At 38.2% G+C, this 22,278-nt stretch overlaps 2 protein-coding genes across 2 annotated transcripts in view; one reads left to right on the forward strand and one right to left on the reverse strand.

The window, feature by feature from the left end:
- Positions 1 to 5,302: 5,302 nt before the first annotated feature.
- Positions 5,303 to 14,931, reverse strand: tmem218 (transmembrane protein 218). The gene is made up of 3 exons (XM_020920683.2): positions 14,597 to 14,931; positions 12,827 to 12,929; positions 5,303 to 5,625 (listed from the first exon to the last, which is right to left on the reverse strand). Exons 1-3 carry the CDS (start codon positions 14,704 to 14,706, stop codon positions 5,491 to 5,493), a joined length of 348 nt encoding a protein of 115 aa, XP_020776342.1. The 5' UTR covers positions 14,707 to 14,931; the 3' UTR covers positions 5,303 to 5,490.
- Positions 14,932 to 16,470: 1,539 nt separating this feature from the next.
- The window catches only part of pknox2 (pbx/knotted 1 homeobox 2), a 164,474-nt gene continuing 158,666 nt past the window's right edge, over positions 16,471 to 22,278 (forward strand). Inside the window, exon 1 of the mRNA XM_020920652.2 lies at positions 16,471 to 16,603. The gene's annotated coding sequence lies outside the window, so the exon portion shown is untranslated. The remainder of the gene's footprint in view (positions 16,604 to 22,278) is intronic.

A 22,278-nucleotide genomic window follows, 5' to 3' on the forward strand; every position in this document is an offset into this window, starting at 1 on the left:
TATCTTTACTTGCATATTTATGCCTTATTTGAAACCAGTCTCTTGCTATTTTTGCTATACCATTTGTATTGTTGCACTTTGTTATTATATTTATTGTGATGTGTGAGCTACTGTGTCCAAATAATTTCCGTTGTGGATCAATAAAGTTTGTCTAAAAAATAACTCCAATACAGAAAGATAAATCATGTGTATTGTCTTACTAATTACACATTGTAGCTGATCACACGTTATATTCACAAACCTAAATCGATTGATACTAAAATGTGGATACTTCAATGAGCACTCTTCAAATTTGTATTTACCAAACTCGGTGAAAGGACTGCAAACATTGGCTGTGGTTGATTTAACCCGAACTGAATCACATTCTTTGGGGATAAGTGCACCGACTTTGGCTTGAAATCTCCTGAATAGTTTTCCTGGGCCGTGTAAGAGCGCTGGGTGGGTCTGCTATCCATATCACAAACAGGAGGCTGAGGATGGAGCTGTAGGGCACCAGTTCTGCTTCACTGCCTCTCAATGCTCCATCCACCAACCAGAAGCACTCCCCAACCCCTTTTTTTCTTCGTTTTTTAAGAAAGGGGGGGTAGATTTTGCAAAACTAGGCATCCTAAGTTTTGAAATGCCCTCGCCTGGTCGCGTCTTTTTGCCCCAACCCGCCCCCCGTGAGTTCTTTCTATGTCCAGCTGGCTCCAATACAAAGAACCGCGCTCCCAATGCTCCCAATGATGTGCAAGACCCCCACTGCTTTGTTCGGCTCATTTTCCCACTCCCGAGAGACAAGGTTCAGTAGCAGAGATGAAAATGAGGAAGGAACGGAGGGATGGATGGAGTTTTAAGAAGGTAAAGAGGAAGAGATGGTGAGAAAGCAGTTAGGGAGAGATGTTAGATCTTCTGGACTTGAAGGAAAACCGCTAAAAGTGAAGATTATATGGCAAAGAAGAATAGTTCGGTGACCTTGAAATGTGCAGTTAGAAGCAAGAACATTTTAAGTGTTTTGGAAATGGGAAATTCGCCTGGCAGAAGTTGGACTGACTACAAAGGGAAAAAGTTAGAAGATTTTTACAGTTTAAAATTCTAGTTTGGTTTTTATAAAAGTTAAGAATAGGCAACTGATTATTAAACTCTAAGGGCAAGTTTGGCCAACTTGGATGTGAGTTTGAAAGATATCAGACAAAGACACGGAAATTGTGAAATGTGTAAATAACCATGAGTTTTAATCAGACAAAAGTTATGAATCTTTCTTTTATCAACTGTTAATTGAAGAAAATAAAAAGGTGCACGAAGCTAGAAAGAAGGTTACAGGTTCAACTCCAAGATTGCTCAGGCCTTTCTGTGTGGAGGTTGCATGTTCTCCCTGTGCTTGGGTGGGCTTCCTAGAGACACTCCAGTTTTGTCCATCAACTAGAATCATGCACAAGTAAAATGTTCCAGCTAATGTAATCTAAACCTAACCAAAGACTAGCTCAAGATCTAAAGATGGGTCAAGTCCTGCAGGTGCTGTATTGATTGGTCAAATGCAGAGTGAAAAAAAAATCTTATGGGGACAATAAAGTACCTATAGTATCGTAATAGAACCTTAAAGTAACTACTGCAGTCTGATTCCAACTCCTACTGTTGGTATTTTGCAGTGACATCGCGCTGTGGGTGTTTTTCATGTGTGTTTATAGTGGGTTGATCATCATGGTCATCCTATTCCATCGTGATTCTGTGCAAATGTATTTAAACAACATATTTTTAGGAGTCTGTGGTCAATACGAGCCTTCATGGAGTTTGATTTTCTTTTCTTTTTTTTGTCATTCACTTTTTATTGGGTTTTTATCAGATATAAAAGACATTCATTAACAAAAGTACAACATCCAAACAGTAACAATAAAACAAAACAAAACAGTGGGAATAAGGTATACAGACATAACAAGGTCATACAAAATCAAGTCTTTTTGCTGATACATACTTTAACCATTTTGACTAATAGGTTTCAAATATATCACTTTCTAGCTTCAGCTTAAATGTAATCCTTTCCATTTTAAAAATATTATACAAAATATTATACACCAAATCAATAAATTAAGTTTTTGTAGATGTTTCCTGTCTAAGCCATTTCCAAGTTATTCCTTTTCTTGGCAGCCACCAATAATACTATCATCAAGTATAAGTCTGCTTTTGAGAGGTGCAATAAAACTAAATCGCCAAAAGACATTATATTAAAATTATATTGTATCTCCCTTTTAAAGACCACCTCCACATGGACTCATCTTCAGAATGGAGCCACAGAGGGACAACTCCAAAAAATGTGAAAATGATTAGCTTTAGATGATTGATTTTCAATAAAAAGTGAGAGAGACTAAATGAAACTGTTGGATGACACCAACTTGGTTGTGACTAATGTTATTTGAGATGGACTTGTTTAACAGCATGAAACAGCTCATCTGTTGCATTTCCTAACAAGTCATCTCTTTCTGATCCGATTGTGTTAAAACAAAGCTCAGATTAAAGTCTAACTTGAGTAACAGAGCTTCAGACACAGCAGTGGCTTCAGTGAGCTTCACAGCCCCAGGAAATGTTGATGACATGAGCTGATCAATAGTTGTGTGGTGGAGAGTGATTGGAAGTGGCTGGAGAGGTCATTCATGGCACACAATATGACTATGAGTCTGCCACATTTCTACCACACCGTAAAAGTTTTTGTCAACTCTTAAATACAAAACTACAACAGTACCAAATACTCAGTAGCAAGAGCTTTTAGTAAATTAACACAATGTCCAATTACTGTGGAAACATCAGAGTAGCCACAGCCCCTTTCAGTCCAGAGTCCAATCTCCACCTTCTCTTCAGCTCTTCCAGCCAGGTTCTGATCCTGTTTTGCGGTAATCACGCGGTCAATTACAGCCAACAAGTCCCCGGCGGGTTTTGGGGACTCCCCGGGCACGCCCCCCTCCCCGGACACGCCCCTGCCTCCCCTCCTCCTCCTCCTCTTCGTCTGTCCCAGGCCGGTGTGAAATCATGCATCGGATTGTTGTGACCAAATGGAGACCACGTTATGGAGATGTGGGCCGGAACTAATAGGATTGGTTTTGATTCATTAGATACTCTTTCATCGTCCTGGTTGGAATTCCACTCCATGTCTCCTCGGGCTTCACACTTCCAAAACAGAGGTGGGACGTGAGGGGAGGCGGAGGGAGGGAGAAGGGGGTCGGAGATTATAACTTCATATGGAGTCAACATGGAAGTGCATCGTGGTTAGGGATGTAACAATAACCAAAATATCGTGATATCATTTAATCAAAGTCTCATAATAATATCATGGGCTGTCACAATATATCGAATCACAAGTTCCTTTGCTTAAATGTATGGTTTCATAATAGCAACATCTTATAAACATGGAGAACTACATATCCCATGATTCATTTCGGTGCAGACAACATGAAGAAATATGTTTTTATTTGAATTCTTGGGATTATCATGGAAATAATTCACACCAAAATCTTGTCAATGTATTTTAAAAGCAAAAAAGTGTCCCATCTACGATTATATCAGCCTCTTCAAAATATCACAATAAATATCGTACCGTGAGATGCATATCGTGATAATATCGTACCGAGAGGTTTGGATATCGTTACATCCCTAATCTTGGTTGGTTAAAGGTCGTATATTATGAAAAATTTACTCTGGTGAGATTTATGTCATGTTCAAATGTTGTTACCTTGTTAAAAATATACCTGGAGTTTCTGGTTTCATTCACAAATGCCTGAGTAATCCTTTAATAGTCTGTCTACATCTCCGAAGCTCAAAATTCTCTGTTCAAGAGGTAGTTTGCAAATTAGCAGCTACATTTTAACTTAAATTCAGTAGAGATTGGCACTTCTTGGGCTGAAATTATCCAAAATGATTCTAGTGAAGGTGTATGGAGTTTAAAAACTACTCCAGAGACATGGGTTCTTCTCCTAAACCACTCAAAACTCTTGCTATATGGGTCAGTGACGTGGCTTCTACATTTTCTGTCCAATTGCAATTTCTTCATTTAAAAAGGTTCAAATTCCATAATAATTCACCACATACCTGTAGTACCGCTGACCTCCATGGAATTAAATCTTTTTTTTTTTTTTTCAGAAATCATTAGTCATCATCATATCATCTGTGCACTGTTTCCTTGTCACCTCTTGTATATAACTGTGATATACTGTATTTATATTACGGTATTTGTGGGTTGTTGTTTACTTACTGTACACACATTTATATCTCTTATTGATACCAGTCTTTTCCTATCTTTATATTGCTATTTATTTAAAAGTTGATTATCATTGTTTATATATTTTTACTCTTGTACTCTGTTATTGTAATATACTGTGATGTGTGACTTACTGTGTTCCAGAAATTTCCCTTATGGGTCAGTAAAAGTCTAAATCTAAATCTGGTCTTACTAGGGATGTAACAATAACCAAAATATCGTAATATTGTATCGTCAAAAGTTTCATAATATTATCGTGGGCTGTCACAATATATCGATTTACAAGTTCCTTTGCTTAAATGCATGATTTTATAGGAGCAACAGCTTATAAACATAGGGAACTACATATCCCATGATTCATTTCAGTGCAAACAACATGAAGATATGTGTTTTTTACATGACATCTTGGGATTATGATGGAAATAATTCACACCAAAATCTTGTCAAGGTATTTTAAAACCAAAAATTGTCCCATCTACAACTATATTAGCCTCTTCAAAATATCGCAATAAATTTTGAACTGTAAGATGCATATCGTGATAATATCGTACCGAGAGATCTGGATATCGTTACATCCTTAAGTCTTACTAAAGAAAACAAGTACTAAAACAAATATTCCAGTAAAACCACAATAAGTAGGTCATAACTTCTGTTTCAAAAGTACAAAATGTGATTTCACTTCTTAGTTTTATCGTGGGTGGGGCAGCAGTGGCTCAAGTCCACTATGAATTAGGTGTGTGTAATAAGTGATGGACACATGGTGCAGACTGACAGCCTCAATTTCATCACTCTATCCCAGGGCAACGTTGGCTAAAGCTCGCTACCACTGAGCATGGAATGAATACTGCACTAAATTGCGAATAAGAAAAGTTTAATATAAGACTAATACATTTTATGATTATTATTGCCTATAGTATCATTACTTGAGTACGCAATTTTTGGGACTATAGCTTATAAGACTGCAAGTGTGCAAGTTTTACCCATTTAGGTCATCGCTTTTACTTGAAGTCTGTAGGTTTCTAGTAACTTTGCCATCATATTAAAACAAAATTACAAAAAAAAGACTGAGACAAAATGGTTAGTGGAAAAATACCATGTAATTATTTTTCTATCAATTGCACAAAATATAAAAAAGTGTATATACTGTACAAAATACGATTAATTTACCTAAATAAATACTATAGTGACTACATTGGTTCATACTTTTCAGTCCATTTCCAATTTCTGTCACTACTACCGTGTCCTTGGCTCCCAGGCTTCTCTCTCTAGTGAGTCCTGAGCTCTTTGGCGTAGACAGGTTCCAGGAGGTGAAATGGGACAAGCATGAAGAGGCCGAAAAGAAAGACGGCTCCAGCCACCGCCAACAGCACGTAGCGCCCGATGAACAACGTGTCCACTATCTGCACAAAAAAGAGCGAGAACAGAGGAGAGATAGTGCTTTAGTCTACACGCATATAACTATAAGCATTATACCAGAGCATGGGAAAAGAGGCTTGGTTAGATACACTCATTTGTCTCACTTCTATAGAATCAAATACACCCAAAGATGGGGTAATGAGGTAAAGTTGGGGTGAAACTGAGATATTTGCAAAAAAAATGTTCACAATAATCTTAGTTAAAGGTTTTCTGATCTATTTTATAATGTTGTCCCCTCATCGAAAACACACCTGGAGATTTGTTTGGTTTCATTCACAAAAAATCTGCATATTTAAACTTAGACTGAATGTGTTTCTAAATATGCACATTGAATCATTTGGATGATTTTAGCCCTGGAATTTCCAATCTCTACTTAACAAAAGGTCAAATGTAGCAGTTAACTTGAAAACTACCATTTCATGACATCACAAGGTGGAACACAATGTCAGGTACATTTTTGAGGAGGTAACAACATTCTAACATTGGCTTAAAGCTCATAAAAGTCAATTTTGTGTAATACAGAACCATTAAAGATAAAATTAAGAGTTCAAGGTTTTGATAATTATTCTTGAAAGCAAAATTCAGCTCAAAAGTAAAGTGGCATGGCTGAAAATGTTCAAGAAATGCTGCCAAATTTGTACTTAACTACCTGTCACTAGTTACTTCTGAACACAGTTTTAGTAGCATTTTATTTACCAGTCTTTACAAAACCTGAGTAATTAAAGTAATTTATTAGACTTAAGTTTAATTTGATTTTCTTGGTCATTCCTTTTTCAGTTTTCTTGGCATCAACCACAAGATGGCAGTAGAGAGCTTTCACTAATAGCAGTAGCAAAGATGAGAGCCACAACTGTTCCAGCTCTAAGCTTTCAAAATATACTTGCATCAGTCTTAATCTATTTTATAATGGGCTATGAGTTGATGCTTTAGTGTCTTGCCTCTCCACAGATCTGTCTTGTAACCTGGCCTGATGGTGTTATCTGCTTGTTTAAAGGGCCCATATTACACGATTTTAGATCTACACTATAATGTTTTTTCCTCATCACAAACAGACCTGGAGTTGTGTTTCATTCAGACATGTTTCATACACACCCTGCATATTTAGGCTGAGTCCTTCTCTCAAACTGAAAACACTGTCCACCTGATGAACCCATGTATGTGCTCCACTGTGTTTTTAAACTCTACACACCTTCACTAGAATCATTTCAAGTGATTTCAGCTCTGAAATTGCCAATCTCTACACTAAAGGTAAAAGGAGCTGTTAACTTGAAACCTTCCACTTCATGACATCACAAGGTGGAACAGCATATTGAGCTTTGGAGATGTAGACAGACTAATAATAAAAAATTACTTAAGCATGTACGAATGAAACAAAACATAACTCCAGGTCTGTTTTTGATGAGATAGCAACATTCTAACATGGCTTAAAGCATAATATAGGTCCTTTAATGTAATACTGTGGAATATTATACGCAAAACAGGAATTCCACTACAATATATATGACTTCTCAGCTTATACAACTTATTTTTGACTTTCTAAAAACCCACCATCCTCATTTTGTCCCATACAGTGTGTACAATGATTACGTCTTCACTCTTATCCCGTGCACCAAAGCACTGGTCAACACTACACTCTGTCCAGCCAGGCTTTATTGATTTGAGGACAGGCACCTCATGTTCAGGGAATAAACATGGTGTAACTTAGCCCAAGTTGGAGGAAAAACAAACCAGAACTGCACTGGTGCAGAGAAGAAACCCTGGATTCTGTGGAGCTTGTTATTTTCAGATCCTGCTGTTCTTTAGTTCTTCAGTGGGGACGCCGACCAGTGTCCATGAGCAGATCTGACACAACTACATGGGACTGCACTGGCTACTGATGGTATAGGAAAAGTTGACTATATTTATGTAATCTCAGGCAGTGTTTTTCATAGATTTAGTTAAGACTATAGTGGAACAAATGTATTTTATTAGAATTATTTAATCTCATTCAATTTGGGGGGTATAAATGTCAAATTTTCTTTAAACAGCATATACAATGAGCAACAAAGTCTAATTTTGTTGTCATAGTCCATAAGGATTTTAGTTTCCTGTATTAATGAGAAACACTGTGTAACACTGTGTATTGGCTGTTCAGCTAAAAAAAAAAGGCATGAAAAGAGACATAAAGTAGCACTGTGTAACTTTTCTGCTGGAAGATCTGCCACGCTCTTGTCACCATAGAGATGTTATTGCTCTGGCCAAATGCTCTAGTATGGCATTTATTCCATTTAAGGTGTTTATTGCAAAAAAAAATAAAAAATCTAATCTGACTAGTAACTTGTTTATGTTTATCTACGTGGATATACATTCGATGCCATATTTTGGGACATTTCAGGCAGAGCAAAAACATCTCTATGGAGACAAGCAGGTGACGTACCATCTACCAGAAAAGTTACCTGAAAAAAAAAAAACTGTATTTAGAAAGTCCATCTCAATTTCAGAGTTAAAAACAGCTTTTATATTTGTATTATTTCTTAGGAGAATATTGTTTTAGTCGTACCTGGACTTAAAAATTTACTGACATTCTGTAATCTTTTTAGAATTATTTTTACATTAATTTAACTTAAATGGAAAGTATTTTGGTCACCTTGAATGATGTAACTAAATGTTGATTGTTTCTTTCTTTTTTTTTTTATTTGAGTACAATTTGGCATTGGATGATCAATAAATCTAATGAACTCCTCAAAATAATAATAATATCTGTAATTAAAATGATTTCAGCTTGATATTTTTGCAGTGTGTTTAGTGTTTAGATCAAGAAACAACCAATAATAAGAGAAAACATTTGTAGAAAAGAGCCTTGAGCGATAAAACAGCAGACGGGACCAGTGTGGTCTGAAAGCACCGGCTCTGTCTGTGGAGGAATGTGAACGAGAGAGAGAGGGAGGAAGGAAGACTATGGATAGAGAGAGAGAGAGAGATGGAGAGAGACAGAGGGGGGTAGGAGAGACTGATAGATGGACAGAGAGAGATGCAGAGAGAAACATAGAGAGAGAGAGACAGATAGATGGAAAAAGACAAAGGGGGGTAGGATAGAGAGATTGATAGGTGGAGAGAGAGAGAGAGACAAAATGAGAGATAGAAACAGAGAGACAGAAAGAGAGAGAGACACCAAGAGAGGGGGAGAGAGGGTGTGTATGTGGAAGAGATAGGGATAGATGGAGAGAGAGACAGAGAGATAGTGAGAAATAGGACAGTAGGATAGAGATGAATAGATCGGGAGAGAAAGAGACCGAGAGAGAGAGACAGACATATAAACAGAAAGATGGAGAGAGAGATGGAGTGAGACAGAGAGTGAGGCAGAGAGAGACTAAGAGACAGAGGAAGAGGGGGGTAGGATAGAGAGATTGATACAAGAAGAGAGAGAAAAAGAGAGACAGAAAGAGAGTCAGAGAGACAGGGAGAGAGCGAAAGAAATACAATAGAAAGACTGATAGAAAGAGAGAGAGAGTGAGAGGGAGGAGATAGGATAGTAGGATAGAAGTTAATAGATCGAGAGAGAAAGAGATAGACATATAGATAGAAAGATGAAGAGAGAGATGGAGGGAGATAGAGAAATGCAGAGAGAGAAGAGAGAGAAAGAGGGGGGAATAGGATAGAGAGATTGACAGATGGAGAGAGAGAAAAAGAGAGACAAAGAGAGAGTCAGAGAGACAGGAAGAGAGGGAGAGAGAGAAAGAGAGAGAGACACAGAGAGAGAGGGGGAGAGTGTGCAAAAGAGAAAGATAGATAGATAGATAGACAGATAGAGGGCTGGTGAGAGAGAGAGACCAAAAAAGGAAGGGGGGGAGAGATACAATAGAGACTGATAAATGGAGAGAGAGAGAGCAGAGAGAGAATGGGATAGAGATTGATAAAGAGAGAGAGAAGAAGAGATAGACATATAGATTGATAGACAGACAGATAGATAGATGGAGAGAGACAGAGAGAGGTAGAGAGAGACGAATTAGGATAGAAAGATTGATAGATGGCGAGAGATAAAGTCAGAGAGACAGTGAGAAAGGGAGAGAGAGAGAGACAGAGAGAAAGAGAGAGAGGAGAGTAGGGGGTGGGGCTCCCGTGTGCATGGCATGTCTCTCACCGAAGAATTTAACACATCGCACTTTTTAATTTGCCAATTACACAGCGCGCAGGAAGCCAAAGTGGGCGCTATGTTTTATTAATGTGCCGTGGGTGGTTGTTGAAATCAGGAGGGGCGAGGGGGGGTGGGGTGGTTTGGGGGGGCTGGGGGTAGAGAGCTAGTGCCCCCCTTTCTCCATCCTTCCTCCTCTCCTGCCTCCAGCCTGGGACCTGCTTCATTAGCACTATCATATTTGAGTTTGGTGTAACAGCAAGAGCTTAGACACCGATCAGGCCCAGATAAACGCGTCTAAAGTCTAAATTGAGTCAATACAACTCAATAATATCTCAAAAAATAAGGAAGTATTGTCTAAAGTTAAAGAGCCCATATGACAAAATATCATCCAAATGATTCTAGTGAAGGTGTATGGTAGTGTTGTAGTCAAGACCGCACTAATCGAGACCAAGACCAATCCTAGAGACCACAGGGTCCAGACACCATGATAAGACCAAGATCTTTGTGTGTCAAGACCAAGACAAGACCGAGACTTTTAAAGGCCAAGACGAGACAAGACAGAGACCACGGCTCCTCGAGACCATCTTTGTAATTTTAGACTTCTATTTGCATTTTGCAGTTATTTTGGCGCATATATATAATGTCAATGTTTTTATAAATCTATCTCCATTTTATCACTTGTCAAGTGTCAGACCTCAAGGCTGAGACAAGGCCGAGTCAAAGCACCTTCAAGACCGAGACAAGACCGAGTCCAAACGCCTTCAAGATTGAGACAAGACCGAGTAAAAGAACCTTCAAGACCGAGACAAGACCGAGTCAATGTACCTTCAAGACTGAGATAAGACGGAGTCCAAACGCAGTCTAGACCGAGACAAGACCGAGTCCAAGCGCCTTCAAAACTGAGACAACATCGAGTCCAAACACTGTCGAGTCTGAGACGAGATCAAGACCACAAAGAAACGGTTTCGAGGCCGATCTCGAGTGGAAAAGAGCCTAAATATGCAGAGTTTAAACGTGTGAATGAAACAAAACACAACTCCATGTATGTTTTTGATGAGGAAACAACATTATAACATAGATCAGAAAATAGCGTAATATGGGCCCTTTAAAATAAAAAATAAATCTTAATCATTATATTGCAAACTCCTTAACCATAAGCTCTTTAACCACCAAAACCCACTTCCAAGGCGGGCTTTGCTATATTTTGTCTCGTTCAAGAATCTCAGAAGTCAGATTGGGCTTGTCTGGTGTGGAGTATTGCACAAAGGCTTTCAAATGCATTCTGGCCGGCACGGGTCTGTGTGCACTGCTATTTCTATGGCGTGGCAGCTTGCTTGGCAGATCTGGCTGGCTTATTGGCACGACCCGGAGGCAACATGGGGGAGTGTTTGTTCTGTGTTGCTGTTGGACTCAGATAAAGAAGAACACAAACCCACAGCACCAAACGGCTGCTGTTTACAGACGCGCGCACGGCGGACAGAGGCTCGCGTGGCTCCTAGGGTTATATTTGGAATAGCATTATTTCTATGTGATTACCTACCTGCTGCCATGCTAAATTTAATCTGGATTTATTTACATGGTTACAAAGATGCACTTGTTTTAACCCTCTATGGCCCTTTGAGAAATAATAAGTGTTTAATGTTAATCAGTGTATTACAGAATAGGGCTGGTGGAAATCACAGCATCCTTCACAATACATGGCTCACAATACGATATTAGGAAAATATGGTGATACTTGCAATAATCGATATATTGCACATGATACTGCTGTTTTTTTAGGAGGAATATTTCATTGTTAAACCATTACCAGTGCAAATTTAATATGAAATACATCTATTTGAGTGTATTATTACCATTTATATATTTTTTCTCTTCATTATTACAATATATTGTGATGTGTGAGCTACTGTGTCCAAGTAATTTCCCTTGTGGATCAATAACATCTATCAATCAATATCAGTTCAGCAGCCCACAATATCGATACTGTATCACCAAATTTAGAATCATGATATATTGATATTTAAATATTTTTGCACACCCCTATTCCAGAAGATGCTGTGGGCGCTGCTATTCCTCATTCAAGTTGCATTATTTTGCCTGGGGCTGCTGATCTTAATAAGTTCAATGCACACTTCAAAGCTACAGCTGTTTTAAAGCTTGGTCGTATCCGTGTATTGTTGGCTTTTTGGTGCACATGAACACTGAACATTTTACGTAAATCAACCTACTTTATATCATATTTCATTGGTGAAACTTTTCTCAAATTCTCCACTGAAATGAATGGGATTCCAGCTTAACCAGAAGCGCCACCGCAAAGATCGTGTGGTTTAGTCGCATTTAGAGGCAAAAGTGGGTGGGGCGGAATAAGGTCAATAATTGGGCAAAGCATTGTTCCTTGCCAACTGTATTCACTAATGTATGAAAGTCAAAGGCAGAGTAGTGTTTTGCCAAAGGACATTAACTATAATATGCGTCATGTGATACTCAAACTGCAAACGTTTATGTTTAGTGGGAAAATTTCTCAAATAACAGTTATTGCAGCACAGTTTCAGTAAATTGGATGGAGGAATTACATGTAACTGAGCATCATTCAAATGTATTTCTTCTCATTTATTCAGCTGAAACTATCTATGCACAGCCCTTATGTACCTTACGTTTATGTCAACGATATAGTAACTGTTTTAGTCTAATTTTGAAAACAGTTTCCCGATGTTAAATGTTTAAAGATGCATCATGTATTGAATTATGTAACTGAGCTTTTCAAAACTAGTTTCCTCTCTATATGTGACAATAAAACTATTACTACTTACTCATTTAAAAATATGTGACTCTAAGGCGTTTATTACAGCTTATTCAAGTGTGACATGGCCATCACAGAAAACTTGGCTGTTCTTTTGGGATGTGAATCGTCATTCTCTCTCAGCAGGATTGTACCATAAACATTTGGTGATAATCAAAGCCAAATGGCCTTAACACAGAGCAAGAAACTTCCCAGAACTGTTCTGAAACTATAAATGGGAAAGGCAGGATTCTAAATGTGTTTGCTAGAATAGTAAAAATTACACGCTCACCTCGATCTCTTTGAAAGGAGGAGGGGTCTCTGGACTGCGAGGGAAGAACACCAGCCCCAGGGTGATTATGAGAGCCAGGAGAAATACTGGGATAACTCCCAACCTGGCAACACAAATGTAACGTACAAGGTTACTGTAGTCATCAAAGGCTATTTAAGGTTATTTTAGAGCATTATACCATAGTACTAGGTTACAGTAGCACACATATTGTGAAGCCTGACAATATCAACATTTTAGGTGAAAGCAAGACAAAAAATGTATGAAAGAGGTATGCTGCCACATGTTGAAACTGATCATTTTGTTTGGAACATTGTTGTTACTATTTACCTTGTGGTTGTCAAACACCAACTAAGAGATTTAATAATAAGATTTATCATTTTGAGTTAGTGTGATTGAAAGCACAAAACATTAAATAATGCACAAAATTTGGTATTTTCAAAGGGATGGACACAAAAAGGAGAAAACAAAATCATACCTGAAGCAGTGGTGCAAGAAAAACAAATGTTCAGATAATTTAATAATGTCAACATAAAGTGTGTGTCATTTGTAGACTCAGTGCAAAAAGTAACAAAATCATGTACTCAAGTTAGTACTGTTGTGTCAGTAAAAATACTACTCAAGTAAAAAAAAAAAAGTTACTGAAATAAATATAACTGAGTAAATGTAACTGACTACAACCCACCTCTTGTTAATCTATAAATATAGGGGGACCAGATTTATTTACTTGGGACAGTCCCAGTTTTGAGCCCTGTGTCCCCTGTCCCAGCAGATTTATCCAAAACCATAGATTTGTCGCAGTTTTATACAAGAAATGTCCCTGATGTCTCTATTTTGGACTAATTTGATACCAATCAACAGTAAAGAGTGACATAAATTGTAATTTGTTTTGGCAAAATACAGAAAAGTTGCTTAAAAATGACCAAAACACAAAGAAAATGTGACTCTACTGGCTCACAGTGTGCATAACAATTTTCCTTACGTACTACTTTCACAATTTTATTATCAGTGTTGGGGAGTAACGGATTACATGTACTGGAGTTACGTAATTAGAATACAAATTATGAGTAACTGTATTCAGTTACTGTTACTGTTTCAGTGAGTTGCAATTGGATTACAGTTACTTTGTTGAAATAAATAGATTACACAGAGGTATTTTGCTGTTTTCACATTTTGGGCTATATCCCCAGGTCTAAATTAGATCTAAACCAGGTCTAAACCAGGTCTAAACCAGGACTAAACCAGGTCTAAACCAGGTCTAAACCAGGACTAAAACAAGGTCTATACTAGATCTAAACTAGATCTAAACCAGGTCTAAACCAGAACTAAAACAGGACTAAACCAGGATTTAACAGGACTAAACCACGATTAAAACAGGACCAAAACAGTCTCCTCCTCTTCCAATAATATTTTTAATACAGTTAAGTAAAGTCTGGGCTTTTTATTTTCTTTAAGCAGACAAAACATCTTATGTTACAATATCCTAGTCTTTGCTTCTCTACAGCAAATCAAGTAATCCAAAGTATTCAGATTACGTTACTCACTTTAAGTAATTTAATGGATTACGTTACAAACTACATTTTGGGGTATGTAATCTGTAGGGGAATAGATTTTAAAAGTAACCTTCCCAACACTGTTTATTATTACCAACCACCCAAACCAAGAGTGACCCAGTTTTTGATTTTGAATTCTGGTCACTCTGTACTGTATAAATAGAGGTATTGTGTGCCAATTATACGAGATGAAGCTGTTTGTAGATAACAGTCTACTTACCTGGCAGCCCCCGATGCCCTGAGCAGAATGATCCCTATTATCAGCGCTGCTATCCAGACCACCGCAATGACCACGACCCCTGTCCCCACGGCTAACACAGTCCCTGCCATCCTAACCTCAATGCTACTGCTCAAAATAACAAGTTAAAGAACACTGATCTCTCTATAAAGCGTTTATTTTCTACTATTTTACGCGCCGATGGAGGTGAAGGTTACGACAGAACATTCCGGAAGCACATTATACGGGAATCGCGAATGATAGATTACAGTTTTAATTTATTTCATGAGCTTATCTGGACAAAACGCGGTCATTTGTTGTTGTTTCTTGTAGGAGCTAGTTACGTCTCGTACTTCCTGGTAACAGCAAGAGCAAACACTATTGGTCGGCGCTTCTTTCTATCAACCAATCAGAGCGCGTTCTAGTTAAACACGTACTCCCGCTTGGCTTTTGCGTTTATCTGTCTTCTAAGGTTTGTAATATGCACTTTTTACAAGTTTAATCGCAATTTTGTTCATAGACCTCACAATATCTTAAAATACTACACGTGAAAAACCAAATTTTTCCTAACTTGTTGTATATTTATTTGAGTAACTGCTCAACTGTTTGCCCAGCTTCATTTCATTCAGCCTTAGCCCACGTGTGTTAAACTAGAACAAACATTTTCAGTGTTTTATCTCTTCTCGTAAAACTAAAGCTTTTTATGTGTCTGTTAACCTGCCAAAGTTATAAATTAGCATAAATGTCTGTGTTTTTGCCCATGTAGTTATTAAATTATACCGACAGAGGGCTGGCTATACACAAAAAATGGAAGCATGCGCCTGAGCCAAGTCGATGGCAGATTTTTCCGATTTAATGATAATTTTAATGTACTTTATCGGCCATACTAGGGTCAAATGGGTCTTGCAAGTACCAAAACGAGAACTTTTTAATGTTCTTCCCTTGATTTATATGACTTTTATAGCTTTGTTTAACGCAGACGAGCAGAAACAGCACAATAATTGCAAACTTTAACCTGAACTGACTTTTTTTTTTTTTTTTACGTACTTGTCTGGCTTTTCCGGATTTTTAATGTGATTTGGGAACAACAAAACCATCAGACGTATGCTATCAGTACAAAGGACACATTGACAGAATCATTCAATGCTTTGTCAAATCTTGTTTTTTTTTCTAAGAAATACTCAAAAGAAGTCAAGTGCCCTTATCTTTATTTTTTCCAACTCGGATATAGAATAGGGTGACCAGACGTCCCTATTTACCCGAGACAGTCCCAGTTTTGTGTCCTGTGTCCCTTGTTCCAGACACATTGATAGATTTATCCAAAACCATTGATTTGCCCCAGTTTTATACAAAACATGTCCCTGGTGTCCCTATTTTTGACCAATTTGATCCCTGCCAACAGTAATGAGAGGCATAAATTGACATCTATTTGGGTAAAATAAAGAAAAGCTGCTTAGAAATGACCAAAACACAGAGAAAATGTGACTACACTGATTCACATTAGTGCAGAGTGCAGAAGAATTTTCCTTAATTACGCACTTGTATTTTTCCCAAACAATCCAAATCAAGGATGTCTCAGTTTTTTAGATGTCTGGTCACTCTGTATCAGTACGAAGGACACATTGACAAAATCGTTTCATGCTTTGTCAAATCTTGTCTTTTCTAGGAAACACTCGAAAGAAGTCAAGTGGCCTTATTTTTTTTATTTTTTCCAACTCGGATATATCATCACAGTTATTTCTACTTGGAGGTGGGAGGCAGTACTGTAGCACCAGTGACTAAACCCCGGGCTCCCTTTCCACTGTATGATTTTGTGCACAGCTCCTCACGCGTGATTGTCATATTTCCCACGGACACTGGAAGGCATCAGCAGCCCAGCGTTGGGGAAACGGGGAGCGGAGCTGGAGATGGAGGTGGGAGGGGCCTGTGCCGGCTGACGTCAGCGGCTGTGTGGAGGAGTATAGGCTGTGCTGTCAGCCCAGTGTCAGTCTGATGAAGATTGGCATGCAGGTAAGCTGTCATTCATTTTCAATGTCAGTGCATGGGAACAGGGCTTCACCACTTGAGCGCCTTTTTTCCCCTTTCCCCCCCTTCATTACAAAAGGCAGGACATTATTCATACAGGCAGACAGCCAGCAGCCAGGCCACAGTGAGAGAGAGGGAGAGAGGGAGGGAGAGACGGAGCGAGGGAGGGAGGCAGAGGGAGGGGGGACGGACGCGCATGAGGATGAGGGGGAGAAAAACGAGAGAGGCGAACCAGACGAGATGCATTTTTGTGCGGGACTGACTAGCGGATTTTTTCTGCCTTTTTTGCTTGTTGTGCCGCTTTCGGATTTGTAATAAAATGTGTTTCTGTCGATATTGTAGTGTTTTGCAGACAGCGCTTGTGTATTTGTCAGTGCGTGTTTTGCGTAAATCGGCCTTATTTACTTCATAAAGCAGCAGGAGAGGTAGAGTTAAGGAGAAGAGCGTAGATTGTGTCCTCCGTTTGAGTGTGGTCCGTCCAAATGCGTGGGTGCGTGTACTGATGTTGATGTATATCGGATGTCTGCTCACTTTTTGTCTGTGGTGGAACTTGGGTTGTGCTTTGGAGTAGGCTACGAATGCATTGGCAAAGAGTGTATAAAGATTGCGAAACAGCTTGGCATCGTTTTAAGTGTAAGTTATACGAAATTATGCGTACAAAGTGTCACATAGTTTGTAGTTGCACTCCGTTCCTTTTGGCCGTGGTTGTGCTCCAAAATTCAGAGAAAGTATGTTTTTGAGAAATCTGGATGACTATACTAATGTGTACTAACAATCCGATGAGATAATTCTTTCCTATTGGACTTAAAATATATGCTGTTAAAACATACTTAAAATGTGATTGTTTTTTGGAGTATTTAAGATCTTATTATTTGCTATAAAGGCATCAAAATCAACTCCATTGATTTAGTGTGTTTGTAAAGCGCATAGTTACAATACTAACAAGTGTACTAACAAAAACTATTGACTAACTATTTAACATTTGGACTTAAAATGTATGCTATTAAAAAAGAAACAATTTCAATTATACTTTTTATGCTGTTTTAAGACCATATTATCTCTTAGAAGGCATAAAATTTGACTCCATTGTGACTCGTGTGTTTGTAAAGTATGTAGTGTTTTCTCTGTCATTTGGGGAGGATTGCTCTTTGATTGCATGTTTCCTGTTAAATGTAAAAATGACCGCTGCTTGTGCCAGCTGTAATGTTTACCCGAGCCTCTGCCCCTGCTTCTGCCCCTGCCCAGAAAAACCTCCAGCGCGTCCTCACACTGCTCCTCTTTGTGCACTACTCACCACTCGGGTTTTTAGATGACCAATTTATTCCGAATTGACTCCTTCACTCATGGAGCTGCTTCACTGGCACAAACACGCCTATATGATTCTATGGCAACACCAAAGCTTAGTTTAAATGAGTTTGATTCGTCCTGAAATTATGGCTGCACCGTTTATCGCAATCAGATCAAAATCGCAATTTGAGTTGGGGCAATTATCATATTGTAAAGACTGCAATTATTTAGATATAGCTGAAAAATCTTGTTGTACCTGTAGTTATAATTCTATCAGCATGTTCTGAAACACATGCGATTCTTGTGTTAGTTAATCTGTTTATATTTTAATCTTCCCTCAAAGGTTAATGCTCCTGGAGTTGTTAACAATGTGAACTCTGAACAGAATCCTGCTTGTTACAGATAAATTACGCAGCTGAAATTCTTGTCTGAAAAAATAGCAGTTTTATTTTTTTTCCCCAAAATCATGCCGCTCTTCTTTTTTTTTAGCATATATTTAGCTCTTATGATTTAATACTTTATGCTACACCATATTGAAGCAAGCTCCTAGTTTGTGAATTTTGTTCACTGACAAAGACGATGAAACTTTTCAGACTCTGATGCTGCACTTGGGCATGTATCCTTCCACTTCTTTGTATAATCAGTCTGTGCAAACTTAAAATAAAACATAATAAATGAAAAACACAGCAGATAAGTAAGTAAGTAAGTACATTTTATTTGTATAGTGCTTTTCACAGATAAAAATCACAGTGCTTTACATGAATAATAAGTTGAAAGAAGTAAGTATACCTACAAACATGTCAGAAAGTTTGTGGACAAAATTGTTTTGTTCCTACACTAATGCAGTCCACAAAGTGAGCAAAGCAGACCGTACCTCTCAAAGCTTCGGTAATAGCACCACATTAGCCTAATTAAATATGCCTGAACCATTTGTTTACTAATCATCTGCTTCCCTGAGAAATCACAATGGCTATTTCGCCCACTTTAGCTCTGCCTCTCTCTCCACCACAGACTCTCGGCAGGTGCAGAGTAAGTACTGAGGCTCCAATCCCACACGGAGCTAAAAGTTGCACCCCCTCTGAAACTGAAACGCTTTGAAACGCCATTGCTTCTAAAAGAAAGACTATAAAAGACTGCGGTTACCTTTGACACCATTCACAATCCAAGTGTACTTTTTCTGGACTGTTCACCCGGGAATAAACCAGACATTAAAAAAAAAACACACACACACAGGAGTCAAGACAGGCTTCAGCACCAATCACAGTTTAAAGTGCGTATGACAGGTCTTTATGATTGTCTAATTTTGATTTAATTTGGTGCGGTTATAACTAATGTAAATATAAATAATAGTTTTACTCCAATCAAGAAGAAATTTGCAAAGAAATGTTGAAAAATTTGTTATATAATAATACTAATTACAGAAAGTGGAAAACTCAAACATTGATTTTGATTGATTTCTAAAAGTTCGGCACATTTTACATATAAGAAACAATTTTTATTCTGTTACTTAAAACATGATTTCAACAAAATAAAGGTATTTTCTTATTTGTATTTGCCAGATAATCATTTCTGTGTACATCAGAGGAGTTATGATGTCATGAAGTACATTTTTAATAAAACAAAAAAATGACCAAAGTAGGAAAAGGAGCGTGAACGTTTTTGCAAAAATCTTAAATATAATGAACTTAACTGTCTTCAATTTGTAAAATTAGGAGTCTAACCTGTCAAAGGCCCTTTAAAGCGTCTCCTCTTTGTTTTGCTGCGCCCCATGCGGCTCTATATTGTCAGATAGGGATAATGCTAATTTAGTTTATCCCCTAAATCCTGCTGAGATCTTAATTGATGATTTGTGTCATTGGACATGCAGCCAGGAGGCATGTTTGTGACTGTGAAAATTCTTGAACACTATTTGCATATCGCTATTGCATCTATATGGGTTAAATGACAAGATGAGCTGCGATGCTGTGCGATCCTGCCGCTTTTTGGGAGAAGATAATCACTAATAAAGCCATTCAGTCACTCCAAATGAAGGAAGTAAACAGAGCGCGGAGAGCATATGTTACAAACCAATTGGAGCTTTTGTATTTGGCCATAAAGCAATTGAGGAAATTAAAGCACAAACAAATGTATTGTCATTTCCTGCACAATTCCTTCTAATTCAAACCCTGTGTGACGCCCAAGAAGCCATTATGTCTTCTTAACCAAGTTTAATTCTAAAAAAGAAAAATGGTGTTTGTTTTCGCGCTTCCTCTTCACAGTCACATGGTGCGATCTTTAATTGTGTATGAAAGCGTCACTTTTTTATAAATCAGGTTTGAAAAAAAAGTACCAGATCGTGTAGAATTATTCATGAGGGTTTAGTCTGGCGGGTATCCTCAGCGGAGTGCATCTAGGTCCTGTTCCGGGGCCGTGAGCGTTGTGATGTAGCAGGCTGACGATCTTGTGTTAAATAGTCCCGCGATCCTTAAAGAGCCTATGACAAGTTACAGTACTAATTTCTCTAAAATAGGGTGACCAGCTTTTCAAACATTTTCAAAAAGAGTGTGTAAAATTGTTCATTCTCGACTCACTTGTGAATCAGTAAATAATATGAGGGACTTCTGTTAGTGCTTTTTTGGCCTTATGGTTATTTTCAAGCACGGTTTTATGTATTTTAGCTAAACAAATGACAGTATATTCCCCCCTTTACTGTTATACAAAAATACAAAATAGGCATATACACCAGGACACTTCTTATATAAAACTGAAACAAATTGATAGTTTTGGATAAATCTGCTGGGACAGAGGACACAGGGCTCAAAACTGGGACTGTCCCAAGTAAATAGAGACATCTGGTCACCCCACACTCTTTTTTTCTAGTTTTCTAATTTTAGTGAAGGTTCGTACAGTACTTAGGGGTATTTCCATAACGGTTACTATAGCAACCATAATGTAGAAAGTAAAATATATAGAAAAAAAACACTGAACGAAAGGGTGAGTCCAAACTTTTGATGAGTTTGGACTGTATAATGAACGATAACTCAGTATAACATTCATCGTGACAGGCCTACCTCTTCTCAACCTTTTTTCCACAAACTCACTCAAATGACGTAAATCTATGACACCACAGGTACTTCCCCACCAAACCGAGGAAAATCCTGTCACATGCTATTTAAAGGTGCACTGTGTAACTTTTCTGGTGGAGGATTCGTTAAATGCTTGTCTTCATGGAGATGTTATTGCTTTCTCTGAAATGTTCCATGATATAACTTTAAACATTTCCATCTAGCATTTATTCATTACAGGCGTTTCTGTCGCTCAAAAATACAATAATTCCTTCTGTGAATAGTGGCGACTCTCCACAGATCTGAATTGTAATTTAACGTAGTACTTGGCGATGTAACAATAACCGAAATATCATGATATTGTATCGTTAAAAGTCTCTCAGCAATATTGTGGACCATCACAGTATATCGGATTACAAGTTTAATTGTTATGGTGAAAACTGAGAGAACTACATAGACCATGATGCTTTGCTCTGTGTCAGCGCAAACTACAGAAACTAAAGAACTATGATTAAGCATTTTTGAATCTTAGTTCTTTGGATTATGACTGAACCAAAGTTTTGTCAAGGAATTTTAAAAGGAAGTCGCATATTCAGTTTAATGAAAATATTGTACCGAGAGATTTGGATATCGTTACATCTCTAGTAGTGCTACAAATGGTTTGTCTCTCGTGTGATAGGTGGTGCACCTTTAAGGTACTTGTGCATTTAATTGTATAAAATGAAGTCTAAATAGACTGTGCCACCATAGTTTCCCCAGAATCTATGGGAAACACTGCTAACCGATGTAAAACTATGATAATTTACCACAGGTATTACCAAACCTAACCAAGTCAAAACCTGTCATACGCACTTTCAGATACTTGTACATGTTTGGGGTCTGTGTGGGGTCGTGCCCACTAAACCCGTTTGATCCCTATTGCTCTCCAGAGAAGCCAGTGGGGCTGTTTATACCGACAGAGAGCGAGGCTTAAGGACACCCCTCGCATGCTTTACTCGCTCTCTCCTCCGCCAGTGCTGCGTTGGCATGGCTCTAAGTAAGCCACAAGGGATCCCGCTCGACCAGAGATGGATTGGCTTGATTTATGCTCAGAGAGAAGCAGCAGGCAAATTTAATGATCCTCCATACTGTCAACATCACGGAGCTTTGTTTTTCGCACGGACGTGAGGTTTAATCACAATTTCGCCCGATATATGCCGCCGGTGTTTTCTTGGTTGTGAAGCGGCTTTGAGCGTCCAGAAAGGGTTATTTAAGTTTGAGATGTTATTATCATTTATGGTTATATTTTACAGGTCTGGTTTTCATCTGCTTTGAATGTGAGTTCAATTT

This window comes from Boleophthalmus pectinirostris, unplaced genomic scaffold, assembly GCF_026225935.1.
Source record: "Boleophthalmus pectinirostris isolate CB_2022bp ecotype Guang Dong unplaced genomic scaffold, ASM2622593v1 HiC_scaffold_12, whole genome shotgun sequence".
In the NCBI taxonomy this organism is placed as follows: domain Eukaryota; kingdom Metazoa; phylum Chordata; class Actinopteri; order Gobiiformes; family Gobiidae; genus Boleophthalmus; species Boleophthalmus pectinirostris.

Bases quoted from the DNA above. Each gene is read 5' to 3' on its own strand.
- tmem218 (XM_020920683.2), bottom strand. From the start codon at position 14,706: ATGGCAGGGACTGTGTTAGCCGTGGGGACAGGGGTCGTGGTCATTGCG. The intron at 12,930-14,596 runs GTAAGTAGACTG...TTGTGTTGCCAG, and splicing joins AGGGCATCGGGGGCTGCCAG to GTTGGGAGTTATCCCAGTAT. The intron at 5,626-12,826 runs GTGAGCGTGTAA...TTTTTTGTGCAG, and splicing joins CTCCTTTCAAAGAGATCGAG to ATAGTGGACACGTTGTTCAT.